The sequence below is a fragment of the Neofelis nebulosa genome, chromosome 3 (genome assembly GCF_028018385.1).
Source record: "Neofelis nebulosa isolate mNeoNeb1 chromosome 3, mNeoNeb1.pri, whole genome shotgun sequence".
In the NCBI taxonomy this organism is placed as follows: Eukaryota; Metazoa; Chordata; class Mammalia; order Carnivora; family Felidae; genus Neofelis; species Neofelis nebulosa.
This window is the reverse complement of record NC_080784.1, coordinates 150,117,440-150,134,727: the sequence shown is the minus strand read 5'-3', so window position 1 is coordinate 150,134,727 and position 17,288 is coordinate 150,117,440. Positions and strand designations below refer to the sequence as shown.

At 37.0% G+C, this 17,288-nt stretch overlaps 1 protein-coding gene across 2 annotated transcripts; it reads left to right on the top strand.

Annotated features, from left to right (window-relative positions):
* The first annotated feature begins 1,284 nt into the window (after positions 1 to 1,284).
* Positions 1,285 to 16,263, top strand: AMTN (amelotin). 2 transcript variants are annotated; one of them, XM_058719723.1, is made up of 9 exons: positions 1,285 to 1,367; positions 1,471 to 1,539; positions 4,630 to 4,713; positions 5,835 to 5,900; positions 6,824 to 6,913; positions 11,161 to 11,196; positions 12,316 to 12,342; positions 15,027 to 15,291; positions 15,994 to 16,263. In XM_058719723.1, exons 2-9 carry the CDS (start codon positions 1,486 to 1,488, stop codon positions 16,002 to 16,004), a joined length of 633 nt encoding a protein of 210 aa, XP_058575706.1. In that variant the 5' UTR covers positions 1,285 to 1,367; positions 1,471 to 1,485; the 3' UTR covers positions 16,005 to 16,263. The 2 variants fall into 2 exon arrangements, with proteins under 2 accessions (XP_058575706.1, XP_058575707.1); XM_058719724.1 differs by lacking the exon at positions 12,316 to 12,342.
* Positions 16,264 to 17,288: the final 1,025 nt, after the last annotated feature.

Below are 17,288 nucleotides of genomic sequence, written 5' to 3'. Positions count from 1 at the left end.
TTGTGAGTTTGAGCCCCACATCAGGCTCTGTGCTGACAGCTCAGAGACTGGACCCTGCTTTGGAATCTGTGTCTCCCACTCTCTGTCCCTCCCCCGTTCACACTCAGTCTCTCTGTCTCTCAAAAATGAATAAGCTTAAAAAAAGCTTTAAAGAAAAGGCAGTTGTTGAATAGACCCAACCAGCTTCCATAAAAATATTGTTAAAGAGGTGGCACATCTCAAAAAACTCCCAGTGTAGCCTGGGACCCTGAAAACCTATGATGAGCACTTATTTCTTTCTTTTTTTGTTAAACAAACCTCAGTGGACACCTGTGTTTTTGCTTAAGTTTCAGTGTCTTTCTCCTCATTTAAAATAAATCAGGCAATTGAACATTTCTGGATGACAATTTGGCCATATCTATTAACATTTAAAACATAGATATCTTTTAATTCAGCACTTCTGAGATTAAAACCTACAGAAATACTCCCACATGTGTGAGACAAGTTTTTTTTTTTAATTTTTTTTTTTAACGTTTATTTATTTTTGAGACAGAGAGAGGCAGAGCATGAACAGGGGAGGGGCAGAGAGAGAGGGAGACACAGAATCTGAAACAGGCTCCAGGCTCTGAGCTGTCAGCACAGAGCCCGACGCGGGGCTCGAACTCACGGACTGTGAGATCATGACCTGAGCCGAAGTTGGACGCTTAACCGACCAAGCCACCCAGGCGCCCCAAGACAAGTTTTATAAAGATATTCATTGTACCACTTTTATAATTACAAAATGCAATGGAAGTAGATTAAATGTCCATCAAAAAGAAATGTTACATAATATAACATAACCATTAAATAAATGAAATAAATCTAAATGTACTGACACCTGAAGTCGTCCATTATTTAAGTAATAAAGTTACAAAGCAATATATAATAGGCCTCACTTTCTAACTGTATACAAAGCTGTACATTCTGATGTTTGATTTATATGTTCATATAACATTACAAACATGACAAAACATACATCTGGAAAGTCATTTGGGAGGGAGATGAAAGTGAAAGAGGATTGTAATTTTTTTTATTGTCTGCACTTTTTTTAATTGCACAAGGTATGTCTTCCTGAAATACCCTCTATTCAAACGGTAGACATTGGGTAATATGATGTCTGCAGCTAATAACTCACTTAATGAAGTGTTGGGAAATGAGAGAAACCAAATGATTTCACGGACAGCTAAGTCCTGATTGGTGTCTCAGTTGCCAGCCTCCTGGAATGAGTTTAAATTCCTTCTACAACTTACAACTCATCCAAGGGTAAAATTATTCAACACAGAAACTGGAGAAATCAACTGGACTTTGGATATTGTTTCACCTGTACATTTTCCTGAGTGGAGAGAAAGGTAACATAAACTGATGATATTTCAAATAGAACTTTTTTTTTTTAATCTTCTCTGAAAAGGGGGAAAAATAGAGTGAAAGAGTGACATCATTTTGTTATTACAGGCAGCATTTTGAAACATGAAGACTATGATTCTACTGCTTTATCTTCTAGGATCAACTCAGTCATTACCAGTAAGTGCAATATGTTTATTTTATTACCAACCAGCCTCAGCAGCACCCTCTGCTTGTAGACCTTTCTTCCTGCATTCCATCAAAACTGCTCTGTCCTGTAACCCATTCCCTTCGTTTTCTGTTTTTATTTTCCAAAGTGAAAAATGATAAACTAATACGGTTTAGTGCATATTTCAAATTCTTAGATTTTAAAAATGCATCCACTCTAACATAGAACTTTAATTATCTTGGCAGAACAATAGGTAGAAACCAGGGGGAGAGGGGAGGAATGCTTAAATTATACCTACTCAAAGTAGATAATTATTTTACTTTCCAAAAATAATTTAAGACTTTCTTGGCGATCGATTATTTTCTCATGACTAAAGAGGTAGACTGTACTTTCTGACTTTCTTAATTGGAAGCATGAAGCATGTAGACTATATAAACTCTGAAAAGGCTACCAAATTATGCAAGTATATAAACTCTAAAAAGGTTATCAAATTGCACAACAGCAAGGGAATATTACAAAGTGGCTAACATTTTTTACTTAGAACATTTCACCGAAAAATACGTTCACATTTAACAAGTTTTTGAAAGGAAGGAGCACCAGTGTTCTAACACATACTTCAATTGTCCTCCAATATTTTATAGACATACATGTAGGTGGTTTGGATCTCTCGATGGACTTCCCTTTGACCATTTGAGCTGCTTGAGCATGTACACTGAGAAAAAATTAGAAGGAATTTTCTGTGAAATAGAAGAATCGAAAAAACCCATTTATAGTTGAACTCACTGGACATGTCTATAATCATCTATGCTATCAACAAATACTTAGTGAAAACTCTCTATGTACCCAATCCTGTGCTAGCTGTTGAAGACACAATAATGGAGGGCAGAGGGGAAGACATGACCCTTCATGGTGTTCACAAGGATTGTAGATATTAAATATTTTTTAAAGAAATGTTAAATTATAAATTATAACTATGATTACTTCTATGAAGAAGATGAACAGGGTGAATTTATGGGTAGAGGATAGAACCAATCTCCTTATTTCACTCCATATATACCTACATCCCTCTTTAAAGAAGCTGTCCACAAAAAAAATAATTTGAAACAAGGTAAATTAGTAATTCTTTTACAAAACATGGATTTTTCACTTTAAACAAATTTACCAAAAAGTTTTTCTAGATAGGGTGTCTATGGAGTATTTAAATTACCATACTACTTGTAAAAACTCAAGATAAATAAAACTTTCCAGGAGCACAGCTATCATGCAAGGTTGACTCAGGAGTGGCATGCAGGTTAATGCAGATTGCTAACAGCCAATGACGTGAGAGCAGTGTGAGTGGTACAGGGGATGTGGGGTGTGACACTGACATGTCTATAAGGTATAGTAGTGATATTTACCAAATGAAAAATCATGACACATAGACAAAGTATTTTTTATTATTTGTAGATGAATTTATTAAATTATCATAAAGCCATAAAAATGAATCAATTTTTAAATGTGGACATTTCAAACAGCCTAGTGATTGTTTTTAGTAGATCCAAAGCTTGGGAATAGGGTACACATTGGTGATAGGACAAGTTGCATATTTAGGAGAAAGGCCAGGGTAAGTGACCCTGACCAATAAAACAGTGCACTCAAGCACTGACTTGAAGCAGGTGAGGGAGTGAGCCAATGTCTAGGGTAAGAACATTGCAGAGAGAAGGAACAGGTAGAGGTGAGGTTTTAGGACAAGAATGAGCCTTATCTGTCTCAAAGACAGCAAACATCTGTCCCAAAGACAGCAGCAGAGTGAGCAAAAGGAAATGGGGTGGGATGGAAAGTTCAGAGAGACACTGGAGGCCCAGGGCATGAGGACTTTCAGATCATTGTAGGGTCTCTGATTTTTACTCTGAGTGAAAATAGAAGTCAATGCAGAGTTTGAGCAGAGAAGTGAAAGAACCAGACTATCGTTTGCAAAGAACCACTCTGGCTGCCATGCTGACAATAGATTGTAGGGGATGAAAAACACACTTACATAATCTTACAGTTTAAGGGGACCTCTAAGGACAATCTTACTTCTTACAACTGAAGGGGTAAGTCCAGAGTGAAACCAGTCAGTAGAAGCTTCAGGATATATCCAAGTTACCCAATGGCTGATGCAGCGCTGGAGGGCCATACCATGCTGCCCTCTGGGATGCAGCGGGGAACATAGGCAAACTGGAGTCAACCTGGCCAGGGAGCTTCTACCTGAATGCAGAGAAGCTAATGAAAAAGGATTTATTTCTTCAAGGACTAAGAGAACTTGCAGGGATCCTGGTGGATGGCTCTGCTGTTCACCGTATCACCTTGGGCAGGTAACTTTGCTTCTGTGGACCTCAGTTTCCTCGTCTATAGAACAAAACCATACAACCAGATGATGTGGGTGTCAAGGACATTTCACCCCTACACGTTGGCTATTTTTTATGGTTTATTTATTTTTGAGAGAAAGAGAGAACAGAACAGTGGCAGAGAGAGGGAGACAGAGAGAATTCCAAGCAGGTTCGCCACTATCAGCATGAAGCCTGAGGAGCTCAAACCCCTGAACCGTGAGATCATGACCTGAGCCAAAACCAAGAGCCAGAAGCCCAACCTACTGAGCCATCCAGGTGCTGCAAAATGGTTATTCTTAATACACTAGGAGGCCAAGAAGGAGATTGAATCTCCATTACATGAAATGATTTGTCAGGCACAAGACAGAAGCAGGAAGCTTCATGAAAACGGAGTAGAAGTTATGGCAGCTTACCTTCAGACATTGGGGAAAAGCAAATGTTACAGAGTTAAGGTGCAGACTATGTGTTTCATGTCCTGAAAAAAGGAGGAAGGCAGTTACAGAAAAGGAAGCCTAGGAACTACCATAAGAACTTATGTGCCCGACCCCACAGTAGACCCTTCCCCACCACACCTCTCTGGTCTCACATTTTTCGACTCTACAATTCCATCCCCTGTCACACACCAAACTTTCCAGGGAACTAAAACTTCTCCAGAGACATCTGTGCATTTGGGACAACTTGTAACATCCTGGAAATAAATGGATACAAAATCTCAGACACATTCCTGCCTCATCTAATATTTGTTAATTGCAGACACAGCTCAACCCTGCTTTGGGACTTCCAACAAAACTGGCTCTAGATCAGGCAACTCTTCTAAACCAACATCAGCTAAATCAGGTAAGAGTCCTACAATGCAGAACATTTGCAGCCAACAAAGGAAACATGTTAAGACTGGGGAATTTAAAATCAAGATTTACATAGTCTTATGCCCGAACAAGAGAGAAAGGCTTCCTTTTGGGAAGAAAAAACAAAAAGGACTAAACTTTTTGAAATTTTTGAGCAAGAAAAGCAAAATATCTTCATTCTTTTTCTTTTGTCTTATTGTTTAGCAACCAATAGTAAACTCTGTAAAAGCAATAGCTACACCTATTGACAAAGCGTGGTCATCAATGTCTTTGAAATACTGTGACATAGTTGTATGTGATATCTGCCAGATCTAGCAGGGATTAAGAGGTAATCTATAAAAATAACTGCATATTTCCTTATAGTTTTCTTAAGTTCCATTGCTACTGATAAGCTTATATCACTGTAAAATCTGTTTCTTTAAAACATATTTAAATATATTTGAAAACTGCATCATCTCTTGGCTTCCACCTTCTCAATCCAACCTGGTTCTGCTCTAAAGGATCCCTCCTTACCTACCTCTAAATGTTGTGAAATAGTACTATAACAACAAAGTGCAAAGTTCTCTTTTTAGTCTGTGGACATTAGAGAACACTCAAGTCAGGAGCCCATCTCACTCCCTAAGGAACCTGAAGCTTATACAATTTGGGGATGCTGTTTAAGCAAAAGAAGACAAAATTAGCTATGTGAAATTAAGTACTAAAGTGTATAATTTACTATGAGATAAGAAATGAGAGTAAGTTACATATTTTTTAGTATTTATTTATTTTGAGAAAGAGAGTACGAGAGCAAAAAGAGGCAGAGAGAGAGAGAATGCCAAGCAGGCTCTACACTGACAGCACAAAGCCTGAGATAGGGCTTTATCCAGAGAATCAAGAGTTGGGTGCTTAACCAACTGTGCCACCCAGGTGCACTGACACACTTTTAAACTCAACACATTGCTAGGGCACCTCTGAGGGCCATGGAAGGAGTCAAGCTTCACCTCCATTTACCTTCATCCTAAATCTACCTAAATCCACCTGTAATGGGAGTATAGGTACTTGAGGATATCCAGCACGGACAGCATGGTGGCAACAGACAAGCTCTGGTCTTACATCAGTTTCCATGCCCTGCAGGTCTTCCCCTCTTTAAGTCTACTACCACTGACACAGATGATCACACTGGGCGCAGATCTGCAGCTGGTAAGTCTCTTTTATATCATTTTAATATCCGTTGTTAAATGCAATACATGATGTTTAATGTCCATGTGTGTGTTCCCACAAATACACGCACACACACATTCATCGTAGATAAGTTGAAAGAGAACAAAAAAAAGTAGGAGCATTGGATGCTCTTCAGTACATCATTCAAAGTTTTACTTAGCAAGAGGGTTTCTAAAAGAATTAATCAAATTTTCGTGTCTTTGCTGCTTTTGTTCTTTTTAGCTCTCCTTCAAGCTCCTCTACACATTCCTCCAACATATTTTCCTCACTGCACCCTACAGTGTTCACACACCCACACAAACGCTATGACCACTAGACAAGAGAAAACTAGAGACAAGAGAAAACTAGAAGGGGTAGAAAGATCCTCACTCTTCTCATGGATTACCTGTATGGTTTACTCTGGGAGAGGAAACATAATAAATTCCTTTTTTGATTGTTAAGATCAGAAACATAGTATTAAACCACATTCAGACTAGATATTTCACTGTGACCTTCACAATTTTTATGGGGATACCTATAAAGGAATTAATGTCTTTATAAGAAAGCTATCAAAAAATCCCAGGAACCATTGTTATGGCCAAAAGGGAAAGTGAGGATAAAATCACGTAAGTAATCCTCAAGAAAATGGGTTAAATGCCAAAGGAAAACTTAATATGGGAAAAGTTAGTCCTGGACCTTATGGCTGTACTAGTACACTAAGTAAGTCTTTGAACTTCATCTCTATACCTAATTCCTAAGGCAATAGTATATTGCATACTATTTTTCAGGTCTGCATACTAAACACATATATTTGCATAGCAAACCTGTCCTTTAAACATACTTTAACTTTGGTAAATACATTTTGGTTTCTTGAATGGCCAACCTGAAACAACACAATAACAATCTTTTTCATTGCCCTACAGCTAAATCCTCCTGCAGGGCTGGCGCCTGGTACCCAGACCCTCCCACTGACCCTGGGGGGATTGAATACACAACAGCCACTGCAAGCCCAAGTAAGTTCAAAACAGGAGTTCAGTTCAACAAGGGGGAGCATTTTCTATCAGGTGGAACCCTAAAGGGGAGGAAAGAATTTTTTTTAAGGTTCTCGAAAATTTCACCCAGAAATTTACAGAGGAATGTCCAATTGAACATAGAACATCTTTGGCAATTTGGTTCTTGGTGAAAACACACAAGGAAAGCCAAGCACGCAACCCGATACCCTCTCTAGAATACATTTGTAGCGGGTAACAGGGAAATGTGAAGAGCTGTAGAAGACTGAAAAGTCAAGAATATAAGGGGAGAAACTGAGAGGTAGCAGGATTCTTTTCTTGCCTGCTGTTTTCCATAGAGGACTTCCTGGGTGACCACAATCATCCCAAAGAGAAATCAAGAGATGGATAAAGTTTATTCCCAGCAAATCCAGTCTCCTGTTTATGCCCTTTTTTTCATGACTCCTCTCAAGTGCTCAATGACTCTCTAGTTCCTTTTCCCCTCCCATCATTACTTGCTTTCAGGAAAAGCCCTGAAAAACTCTCCCCCACTAAGATATAAATGACATACATGGGGCATCACTCCTGTCAAAAGTGTTGCATTTTACCTACAGACAAAGTCCAAGTTTTACCTTCTTAAAACTTCTCTAAATAAGCTTAGTGACTCTGGAGAAAAACACAATGATCCCTTTACAGCTAGACTAAGTTGTTCATAGATAAACACATGAACTCAGCCCTTATCATTCCCACATAATGGTCTCATTTTTGTAGAAGATTTTTACGTATTACATATATAGTTGATGTAAGTTATATAGAATTATGAAAATATAGAAAGCAAAAAGAAAAAGAACATTCACTCATAATCCTATCAGCCAGAACTAAACACTGTCAGCATTCTATGGTATGACCTTCCAGTCCTTTTTCTACACATGTAAGTAGATTTTTTTAAGAAAATATGAGTATTGTACATTTTTCAAAGAAAATGCATATATATACATATATATATGCATATATGATAGAATTCTTTTTTTTAAGTTTATTCATCCATTCTGAGAGGGGGTGGCGGAGAGGGACAGAGAGAATCTTAAGCAGGTTCCATGCCCAGTGCAGAACCCAACAGGGGGCTTGATCCCACAAACCCATGAGATCATGGAGCCAAAATCAAGTCAGACACTTAACCAATTAGCCACCTAGGCCCCCTTCACTTAATATATTTTTAATAGTCTTTGTATTTTGAAATATTCACTAATAAAATGGTTTTTAATGATTGCGTAGCATTCCATCATATTGTAAAAATTGTGTAGTTTTTTTCACCCAAATGTGTGCTTCTATAAACAATATTACAGTGAATATCCTTTAACTAAGTCTTTGATCATGTCAATGATTATTTTCTTATGACCAGTTCTTAGGAACAGAATTTTGGGATCGAAAGACATACAAATATGTAAGACTTTTAATACACATTCCCAAATTATGAAACATGAATACAACAATGAACCAATATATTCTAAAATCTTCCTATCACTATGGACACCTCCAGGTCTTAATAAGAGCGAGCTTAAATTAATGAGTAATTATAATCAAAGCTGAGTTTAACTGACAAAATAATTTTAAGCTGCTCAACTTAAGTTTTATGTCATATGCAACTAAGTACTTTCTCTGTACTTTCATTTACCCAAAATAACACAGGAAACTCTATACTGCTTCATTTATTCATATTTGTGAAATTCTGTGACATAACTAATTTTTACATTTCTTTTTTAATATTGAGATGTATCTTGTCTATCAGTCAGTGCTTATTTCTTACATACATATTAGAGAAAGACTAAAAAGACTAGAGACAGGCAAATAAAATGAGAATCTCCTTAACACATGCCCCTGATATAATCCATATGCTAACTCCCCAGCTTCAGTTTCAATTGTCACCCTGCTTCAACCTTGAAGTCAAATTTAGTACATCTTCAAATTCACCAACAAACATCCACTGGAGTCAAAAGCATTAGTAGGCACCACAGAAGTTACCAAAGATTCAGTAGACTGGGTTTGACACTGCATGCTCCCAACATGCAATAATATAAATCAATCCCCATTCTCAGTAGGGATTCTTCAGTGTCTCCAGGATATGCCACCACCAAGGGTCCCCATACCTGACTTCCTGTGCTGCCCCAGCTCCTTGGAGCCTGCCTCTCCCTATGCAGAGTAGCTTATATCCTCTGCCAGAAACCTGGGCACATGTCCACAGCTCTCATTTATCAACCCAAAGCCAACATGGTTAAGAACGCTAGGGGTGCCTGGGTGGCTTAGTCAGTTAAACATCTGACTCTTGATTTCCGCTCAGGTCATAATCTCAGGGTTCATGGGTTCTAACCTGATATCAGGCTTCATGCTGGCAGCACAGAAATTACTTGGGATTCTCTCTTTCCCTCCCCTGCTTGCATGCACACTCTTTCTTTCAAAATAAATAAGTAAACATTAAAAAAAAAAAAAAGAGTGAACTCCTGAACCATAAAACTTTGGTCAAATCCCAGCTCCCTAGTCACTACATGTATGGTCAAGTTACTTCACCACTCTGTGGCTCACTTTCCTCATGATTTAAAATAGGAATTAAAGTTGAACCTACCCCTAGGGCTATTATAAGAATTATATGAGCAAATAAACATAAAACACTTAGAACAGTGCCTACCACACAGTAAACACTCAGAAGTGTTAGCTATTTTTATTTCAAACAATTTCTCTACCAAAAAACTTAGAAAAATTTTTTCTCCTTATTGTTACACTGGTTAATAACTAAGTTATTTTTTATTAAACTTTTTATTTACACATCTGTGGTTTCCTGTTTGTATCTTTTCGTTCTTTCAAATTGGCCTTTAAAGAAGAAATTGTAATTATGCTTTTTTTCCAAATCCTGAGCACCCCTTCCCCTCAACCCACTTTCCCATTGCCATTCTGAAGATTACTCGGTTGTTTTGTCAGTAATCAAGAATCTGATTGACAGTAAAACTTTTTCTTAAATGTATATACTTAAATGCATGTACCTTTTGGCATTATGGGTATTACTGTGCAAACTGTCTTGGGAAATAACAAAGTTAAGAGTCCATTTCATAAGACTTTTGCATCTTTGGTGTGGTTAGTATTAAAATCCCCATTTTGATAACTTTCATGACACTATGTGAATTTCTATAGAGATTAAAAGAAACTTTAAAAGCCTAGTTCTCTTGGACAAACTCTAGGTTAACTCTTAGAGTACTAGAGAATGCCAACTCCTCACCAAAATCTTTTCAACTAAAACTTCATAATGATGTGATTTGAAGTGGGGGTCTGAGAGTGAATGGTCAAGAAAGAATTCTTGAGACATTTTTGGTGCAAAAAAGTGGTTATATTTAAAGCACCAGGACACACAGGACTGAGGGCAGAAAGGGCTGTCCTGGGGATTGTAAGAAGCTGTTGGTTTATATACTTTTAAGTTGGGAGGGGCAGAGAAAAAGAAAAGTTCGCAAAAGGTTTTCATATGTTAAAGAAGACTTATAGGATCCTGGAGGCCTAGCTATTGTCAAGCTAAGGTTGTTTTTTCCTCTAGCAAAGCATTAACATTAAGATTGGGAGTTCCTATAGGAATGTCATACTCTGCCAGCCTCAAGTATTTGTCAGTGGGCTGCAGGTTACGTGGAAATTTAATTTTATGTACATTTCTTTTGCCTTTGTTCTCCATATCAATAACATTTGTGTGATTATCAGTGACCAGTAAAGTATTTCTCACTCAGTTCTAAGAACTGCCAGTATCAAGATTATAGAACATCATCCATCATTTTCTACCAGTGCTCTATTTTAACAGCAAAATATCCAGGTAACCATTATGAGACTAAATATATTTGCTTCACTAAATCTTTGTATTTTAGAAATCTGTTTTTTAGTGTATCTTCTGAGGTGCCATATAAAAGAAATACATGCATTTTATCCTCATGATTACTTAATAACTTTCAGTTTGGAGATAGCTTGAGACCAAAATTAGTTTTTGCTCGTCCAATTTAGTAACTTCTACCTCCTTAATGTGCTGCCTTGGACTAGTTTCCAAATCCCTCTGGGTTGAATCTGCTTTTTACACATCAGATGAGTTCCAGTTCCCATCCAACTCGATGGGCCTCTATGATTGTAGCTGATACATTGGTAACAAATATTTGTTCAAGGCATATTGTATACTCTTAAGAAAGTCCCTATATTTATATCATCTGCTTTGAACATATTTTTTTATTGAATTTTTCACTCTTTTTCAGATGTTGCCAGTTATTGTAGCACACCTTGGAGCCCAGGTAAGATTGTTTTGCAATGTGATTTTTACTTTAAATCAGTTTAGTGTGAAATATGTCATCCTGCCTCAATTCACCAGATAGTTGCCAAGTTTCCTGTTTACTTTGCACTGTATGAACACTGATAGTAATGAGCTAACACTTATTGAGCATTTACTACACACCAGGCACTGTTTTAGGCATCTGGTTATTTGTTATATACTATCTCAGTATTCAAAACAACCTTTTAACGACAATATTTTTTTTTTGAGAGAGAGAGAGAGAGACAGGCAGAGCAGGAGCAGGGGAGGGGCAGGGAGAGAGAGGGAGACACAGAACCCAAAGCAGGCTCCAGGCTCTGAGCTGTCAGCACAGAACCCAATGCAGGGCTTGAACCTGTGAACCATGAGATCATGACATGAGATGATAGATGCTTAACCAAGCCCCTGGTTCATATCAATTCTTAATTCCACATCTAGGAACACATTCAAATGAAATAATCTGAAATACGGCAGAAGTTTATTTACAAACATATCCATCAAAATAATATTTGTAGTAGAGAAAAACATTGGATGCAATTTAAATTTAAACAAAAAGGAAATGTTTGAGTAAATGGCACAACATAGAGCAAATACTTTGTGACCATCCAAAAAGGATATTTATTTATTCGATTTTGTCACTAGTAAGGTTAAATGATTATTGATGTAGTATTAAAAGAAAAAGTAAGACCCAAATTATATAAATGACATAACTTCTATTATGGAAAAAAGACGTGTGAAAAACATCTGGAAGAAAATCCATCCAACTCTGTACAATGGCATTATACTTTTTTTCTTTGTTGCTTTCTACATTTTCCAAGTTTCCTCCAATGTGCATGTATTACTTAATAATAGAAACATTTATAATTTTTTAAATGCAGAAGACTTCACATCATTCAGATAATAAGTGTTAGCAGTCCAATATCATATGCCAGCTTGAATTATATGACACAAGTCACAGAGGCAGTTAAAATATTGTTGAAATTTTTTAAATGTCTCTTTACAAATTTTATAAGTATCTTAAGTTTTTAAGTTATGTTATACATATCTTGCTTCAAATATATTAAAATTTGTCTAATAACTTGTGTTATTATTGTCCTTTTAGGGTACCATCCTAAGCTCAGAAGAATTGGTAAAATATATACATATATACATATATATATATATATATATATACACACACACATATATAATTATATAAAATGTATATAAAAATATATATATATAAAATTACTAGCATTTCAAATTCTTTTCCCTGCTATCACAATCCTTCTTTCTGTCCCCACACAATCTCTTTTGACCACACTTGCTAACCCTTGTGCATGCTTCTATAAACCGAACATTTTTATAGGTCCTTGCATTAAGTTATCCTTTGTCTAGCTGAAGATTTCACTATCCTTCTCCAGATACTTTTCCATTCATTTGACTTAGCTTTTGTTTTCTCTATATTGATATCAAATTCAATTCTATCCAGAAATCCAATGCATATTTTTAAAATGCATAGATTAAAATCTAGGATTCTAAATTATCAAAAGTCATACAATTTATAATAATGTACATATTGATATTTATTGAAAGAAAGATTCATTTTCTTGGCTTAAATTTTTAATTTTATGAAAATATGTTTTTTTTCTAGCATCTTATAGTGATGGATGAACTCTTCCCTATACACAGAAATAACTAGAGGGCTGAACCTAAATGAAACCCATCTTGCCATTATTAGACACTTCTATACATTTCCCCTTAAGTCATGTCAGAAAAAAAATGACTTGAATTAATGCAGTATCTAAACATGACACTGAAGAGTTGAGGCAGTATCTTGGAAGACAGCTTTCTTTGAAATCTTTCTATTATGAAAAAGGTAGGGATTTGCTAGATTGTTCACAAATAAAATCAAGTAATGGGCTTTTCTGCAACAATGGAACATCCACATCTACCAGCCATTAAGCCAATTCTGTGTAACAGGTACCTTGGTAGATCTTTTACATACATTGCCTTTAATTCTCACCAAGTGACAAAGTACAGATTTTTAAGTAAACTATGCCCAAAGTGGGGCTTGAACTCACAACCCCAAGATCAAGAGTTGCATGTTCTACGGACTGAGCCAGCCAGTCCACAAGAACACAAAGAACAGAGTTGTAACCCAACTTTATAGGTAACAAGACTGAGGCTCAGAGAACCCAAGCACCTTAGGTCTCAAGGTCAAGAAAATAGTATATTCGGATCAAAAGCCATTTTTCGATCCATTTTACCAGTGGTTTTCAAACTTTTTTTCAGTAAAACTCATGGTAACAGCTATATTTTTCATGCAGCTAACATAACACACATACACACATGCACACACACAGACACACTTCATGAAATAGTATTTACCCTTACTGTAGAGAATGCACTTCGTAATTTATAGTCTATTCTTTTTATCTTATTTTTTAATGATGGGCATTAATGCCTTCTTTATTTCAAATCTATGGAGGCCATGACTCCCAGCTTGAAAACATCTGTGTTCTATTCCTGTTTCTCATCTGCCATAAGTCTAATTCTGGTTTCAGTACCTGGTAAATCTAAGACAGTGTTTTCAAAAACTTTAGTGTTGGCTCGCAAATCAAACAACTCAGGGTGTTGATAAAAAAAAAAATGCAGATTTCTGGATTCTTCCCTAAAATAGCTCAATCAGAATCTCTCTAACAATAAAGCCTAGGAATTACCTTTTAAATAAACTTCTCAGGCCATTCTTTTTTTTTTTTTTTAATGTTTGTTTATTTTTGAGAGGGAGAGAGACATAGTGTGAGTGGGGGAGGGGCAGAGATAGAGGGAGACAGAGAATCCAAAGCAGGCTCCAGGCTCTGAGCTGTCAGCCCATAGCCAGACGCAGGGCTCAAACTCATGAATTGTGAGATCATGACCTGAGCCGAAGTCAAATGCTTAACCGACTGAGCCACCCAGGCACCCCCTCAGGCCATTCTTATACAAACTTACAATTAAGAACTATGCTCAGAGAAAATGACCTGTATCTTAATTATGAGCCCTCAACCCTTCTTACTCAATGTCAACATTATCAGAGCTAAGGGGTTTCAGAGAACAAGTCCTGCCTGAATTCTCTCCAAATCCAGTTTATACTAAATTATTTTTTCTTAGGAGGAAATTCTTACAGTAATTTTTTCCAGGGGAAAAAAAATAAATGCAGGCAGCAACATTTATTTCCAGTGTGCAAATCATTGACAGACCTATCCATAGGAATTCTGTTGAGTAGCCTCAAGGAATAAAGATGTGGTTGAAATGACAAGAGAAATATTTCTAACTGAATATTCCAATGCCTTTGAAAAATAAATCAAAAGAAACCTGAAGAGATGCCAACCATGAGATGAGGATTGATTGACTACTTGGATTAATTTTTCCATTAATGTTTAATATCTTAAATTACTTTAAAAACTTTTGGGCAAAAGAGAGACTATAATTTAGGTTAATAGCAGAGAGAAAGCCCAGCATAATAGTATGGATCTTCTGCCTTAGTTCTATCTCCACGTACACCTGAGATGAACAAATTTTTCATTATTCCTTTTCCCATGACTGGCTTGATTCTGACGTGTCCTTTCTGATACAACATGGAATTGTAGTCACAAAACCAGCATCAGCCTTGCTCAAAAGAAGGAGACATTTCCTCTAAGGAATGCCTAATCCTGATTATCTTGCCTGACTCTACCCTTCTGGTCCTGCGTTTCCTACCTCAACTTGCTAACCTCAAAGGAGAAAAGGCTGGTTGACCAACATTAAAATGTGTCTTTTGACTTTGTTTGCATTTTCCCTTCCTCATTCCAGCCAATGGCCCCACAAATCTTCACTGGCCTCATTTTCCAGCCCCTGTTCCCAGGATCCATCCTGCCCAACAGTCAAGCTAATCCAGATGCCCAGAATGGAATCCTTCCTGCAGGGCAAGCAGGAATGAATCCTGCCATCCAGGGAACCTCAGAAGGCTTCTCTCCAACTCCTAGTGACACAGATGATGACTTTGAAGTGACGGCCCCTGCAGGCATCCGAAGGGGCATGCACACTACCCAGGAAACCACCACAGGGCTGCCAAATGGTAAATACTCTGAGCCAGGAAAATGCCTTGTGAAAGTCACCTGCAGGGTGGGAGCAGAGTTGTCTTGCCTCGACAAATACAGATCCTAATAAAACCAGGGATCCCCTATACCTAACACTCACAGTTGGTTCCAGTACTGTGAGGGAGTATTTTTATCGGGCCACCAATTCTATTGTATCAACCCAGAAAGGAGACATTTAGTTGCTGGCATAACATACTTTCTATCTTAGGTCTGATCTGGGAGTATTTGGAAACAGACTGTCCTTTCCCTTTCTCACCTCCCTCTGACTCCCAAACACACGCAGGCCTGCAGCAGTCACAGTTAATCAATCATGATACTTTTGTCCACTCACCCATCATAGATGAGACACAGAACCTTCCTAACCTAGTGTTGGAAGCAGTAATACTTCCTGTCTATAGTAATAGTCATAGTAATAGATAGGATTTAGCACAGTAGGTGAACATATGTGCCATTATCTTGAGATGGGACTTAAGAAATGTTGCAAAACTAAGCTCTTTAAGTACCAACAAGCAGAAATAATCATTTAACATGTACAGATCTCTGGAACCAAATGTCCTTGGAAAGAGCAAAACAATGATTTGAGATGGATACTCCTAGAAAAGAAATTTTGATCTCAAGTAAAAATGTTTCAATCCAATATGCTTTTACCTACATTTAAAAAGTGTTTTGTTTTCTTCCAGGAAATCAGTAAGCTGTTTCAATTTTTTTTCAACTAAGCCGCCTCAAATGCAAATCTTTTTCACTGATCATATCATGGAATAGATGGAGACACACTAGAGAGTATCAGAAGAAACTCTTAGTTTACCTAACTTTCTTGAAGTTTCAGAAAAGATATTCTTCCTGGAGAATAATGACTTCTGAAAACAAATGGATAAATTTGTCTTTGAAATGTAACGTTATGCCACCTTGGACTTGGAAAGTATACGTATTAAATGTATTTTGAAACTGAATTTTTTTCTTCTTTGGGGAGAGAAGAAAGTGGGACCCTTTCAGAAACTGCATTACATCAGGACTTAGATGATGTTCCAGATGGAGGGCTTTCTTTGGAGTAGGAGGCACTGCAGTCACGAAGTGGATATTGAGCAATGTAAAGATAATTTCTGATTTCCTCATAACCAACTTATTACCCACTCTCTCCCATAAGAGCCACAGCTTTAATTTTCTACAAGAACTCCCAAAATATGAAGTGGAAACAAAGAATTGTAAATCACACTGCCTGTCCTCAAGTTGCTTAAATACAGAGTTGGGGATTTTGGCATTTAGTGCTTTATTTTGGTATATCTAAAAGTAAGAAATGACATGAAGTAATCACTAAAAGTGATTCTCTTGCTCCACACATCTAAAAGGTAGAATTTAGTCTGAATCAGTTTATAACTCAGACCACCACAGTTCATTCAGAGTGGGAAGGAATGGAAAGGATTCACAGAAACCACAATAGAGCCCCACAAAGGGAAAACATGGATAGGTTTCATAGCATCTCTCACTATGTTTGACTCAGCCCCATCAGTGTGGAACAAATCCAAATATATATGCCATGATAAGCTTTTCAGGTGGTTAAAGATTTACTAATGGCTGACCATTTATTAGCCACAATGTTTCAGATTTGCAAAGTATGAATAATATACTTACAAACTGTCAAAGTTTTCATGGCCAAATTGAGTAAATCAAGACTGAATTTTCCAAAACTATTTTTCCATTAGTTCCATGTGATACTAATTCAAAGAGCTATCAAATGGTTTCCTGGATGACCCATTATAAAAAAAAAAAAAAAAAAAAAAAAAAAAAACACATTCTCTCTTAACCTCATTTTTCTCATCTGTAAAATGGGAGCAAAAAACCCTGCTATAAATGTCCCACAAGGTTTACACAAGTAGATAGTGCATAAAAGTGCTCTGCGAACTCTACACCACTATAAAATTTTAGTAGCCTTGTAACCAGTTGAAATTATCTGTCCTTTGAGATCCACCCTTTGTCC

Coding starts and splice junctions, on each gene's coding strand:
- AMTN (XM_058719723.1), top strand. CDS start 1,486: ATGAAGACTATGATTCTACTGCTTTATCTTCTAGGATCAACTCAGTCA. Junction 5,901..6,823: donor TGGGCGCAGATCTGCAGCTG/GTAAGTCTCTTT, acceptor ATTGCCCTACAG/CTAAATCCTCCTGCAGGGCT. Junction 12,343..15,026: donor TCCTAAGCTCAGAAGAATTG/GTAAAATATATA, acceptor TCCTCATTCCAG/CCAATGGCCCCACAAATCTT.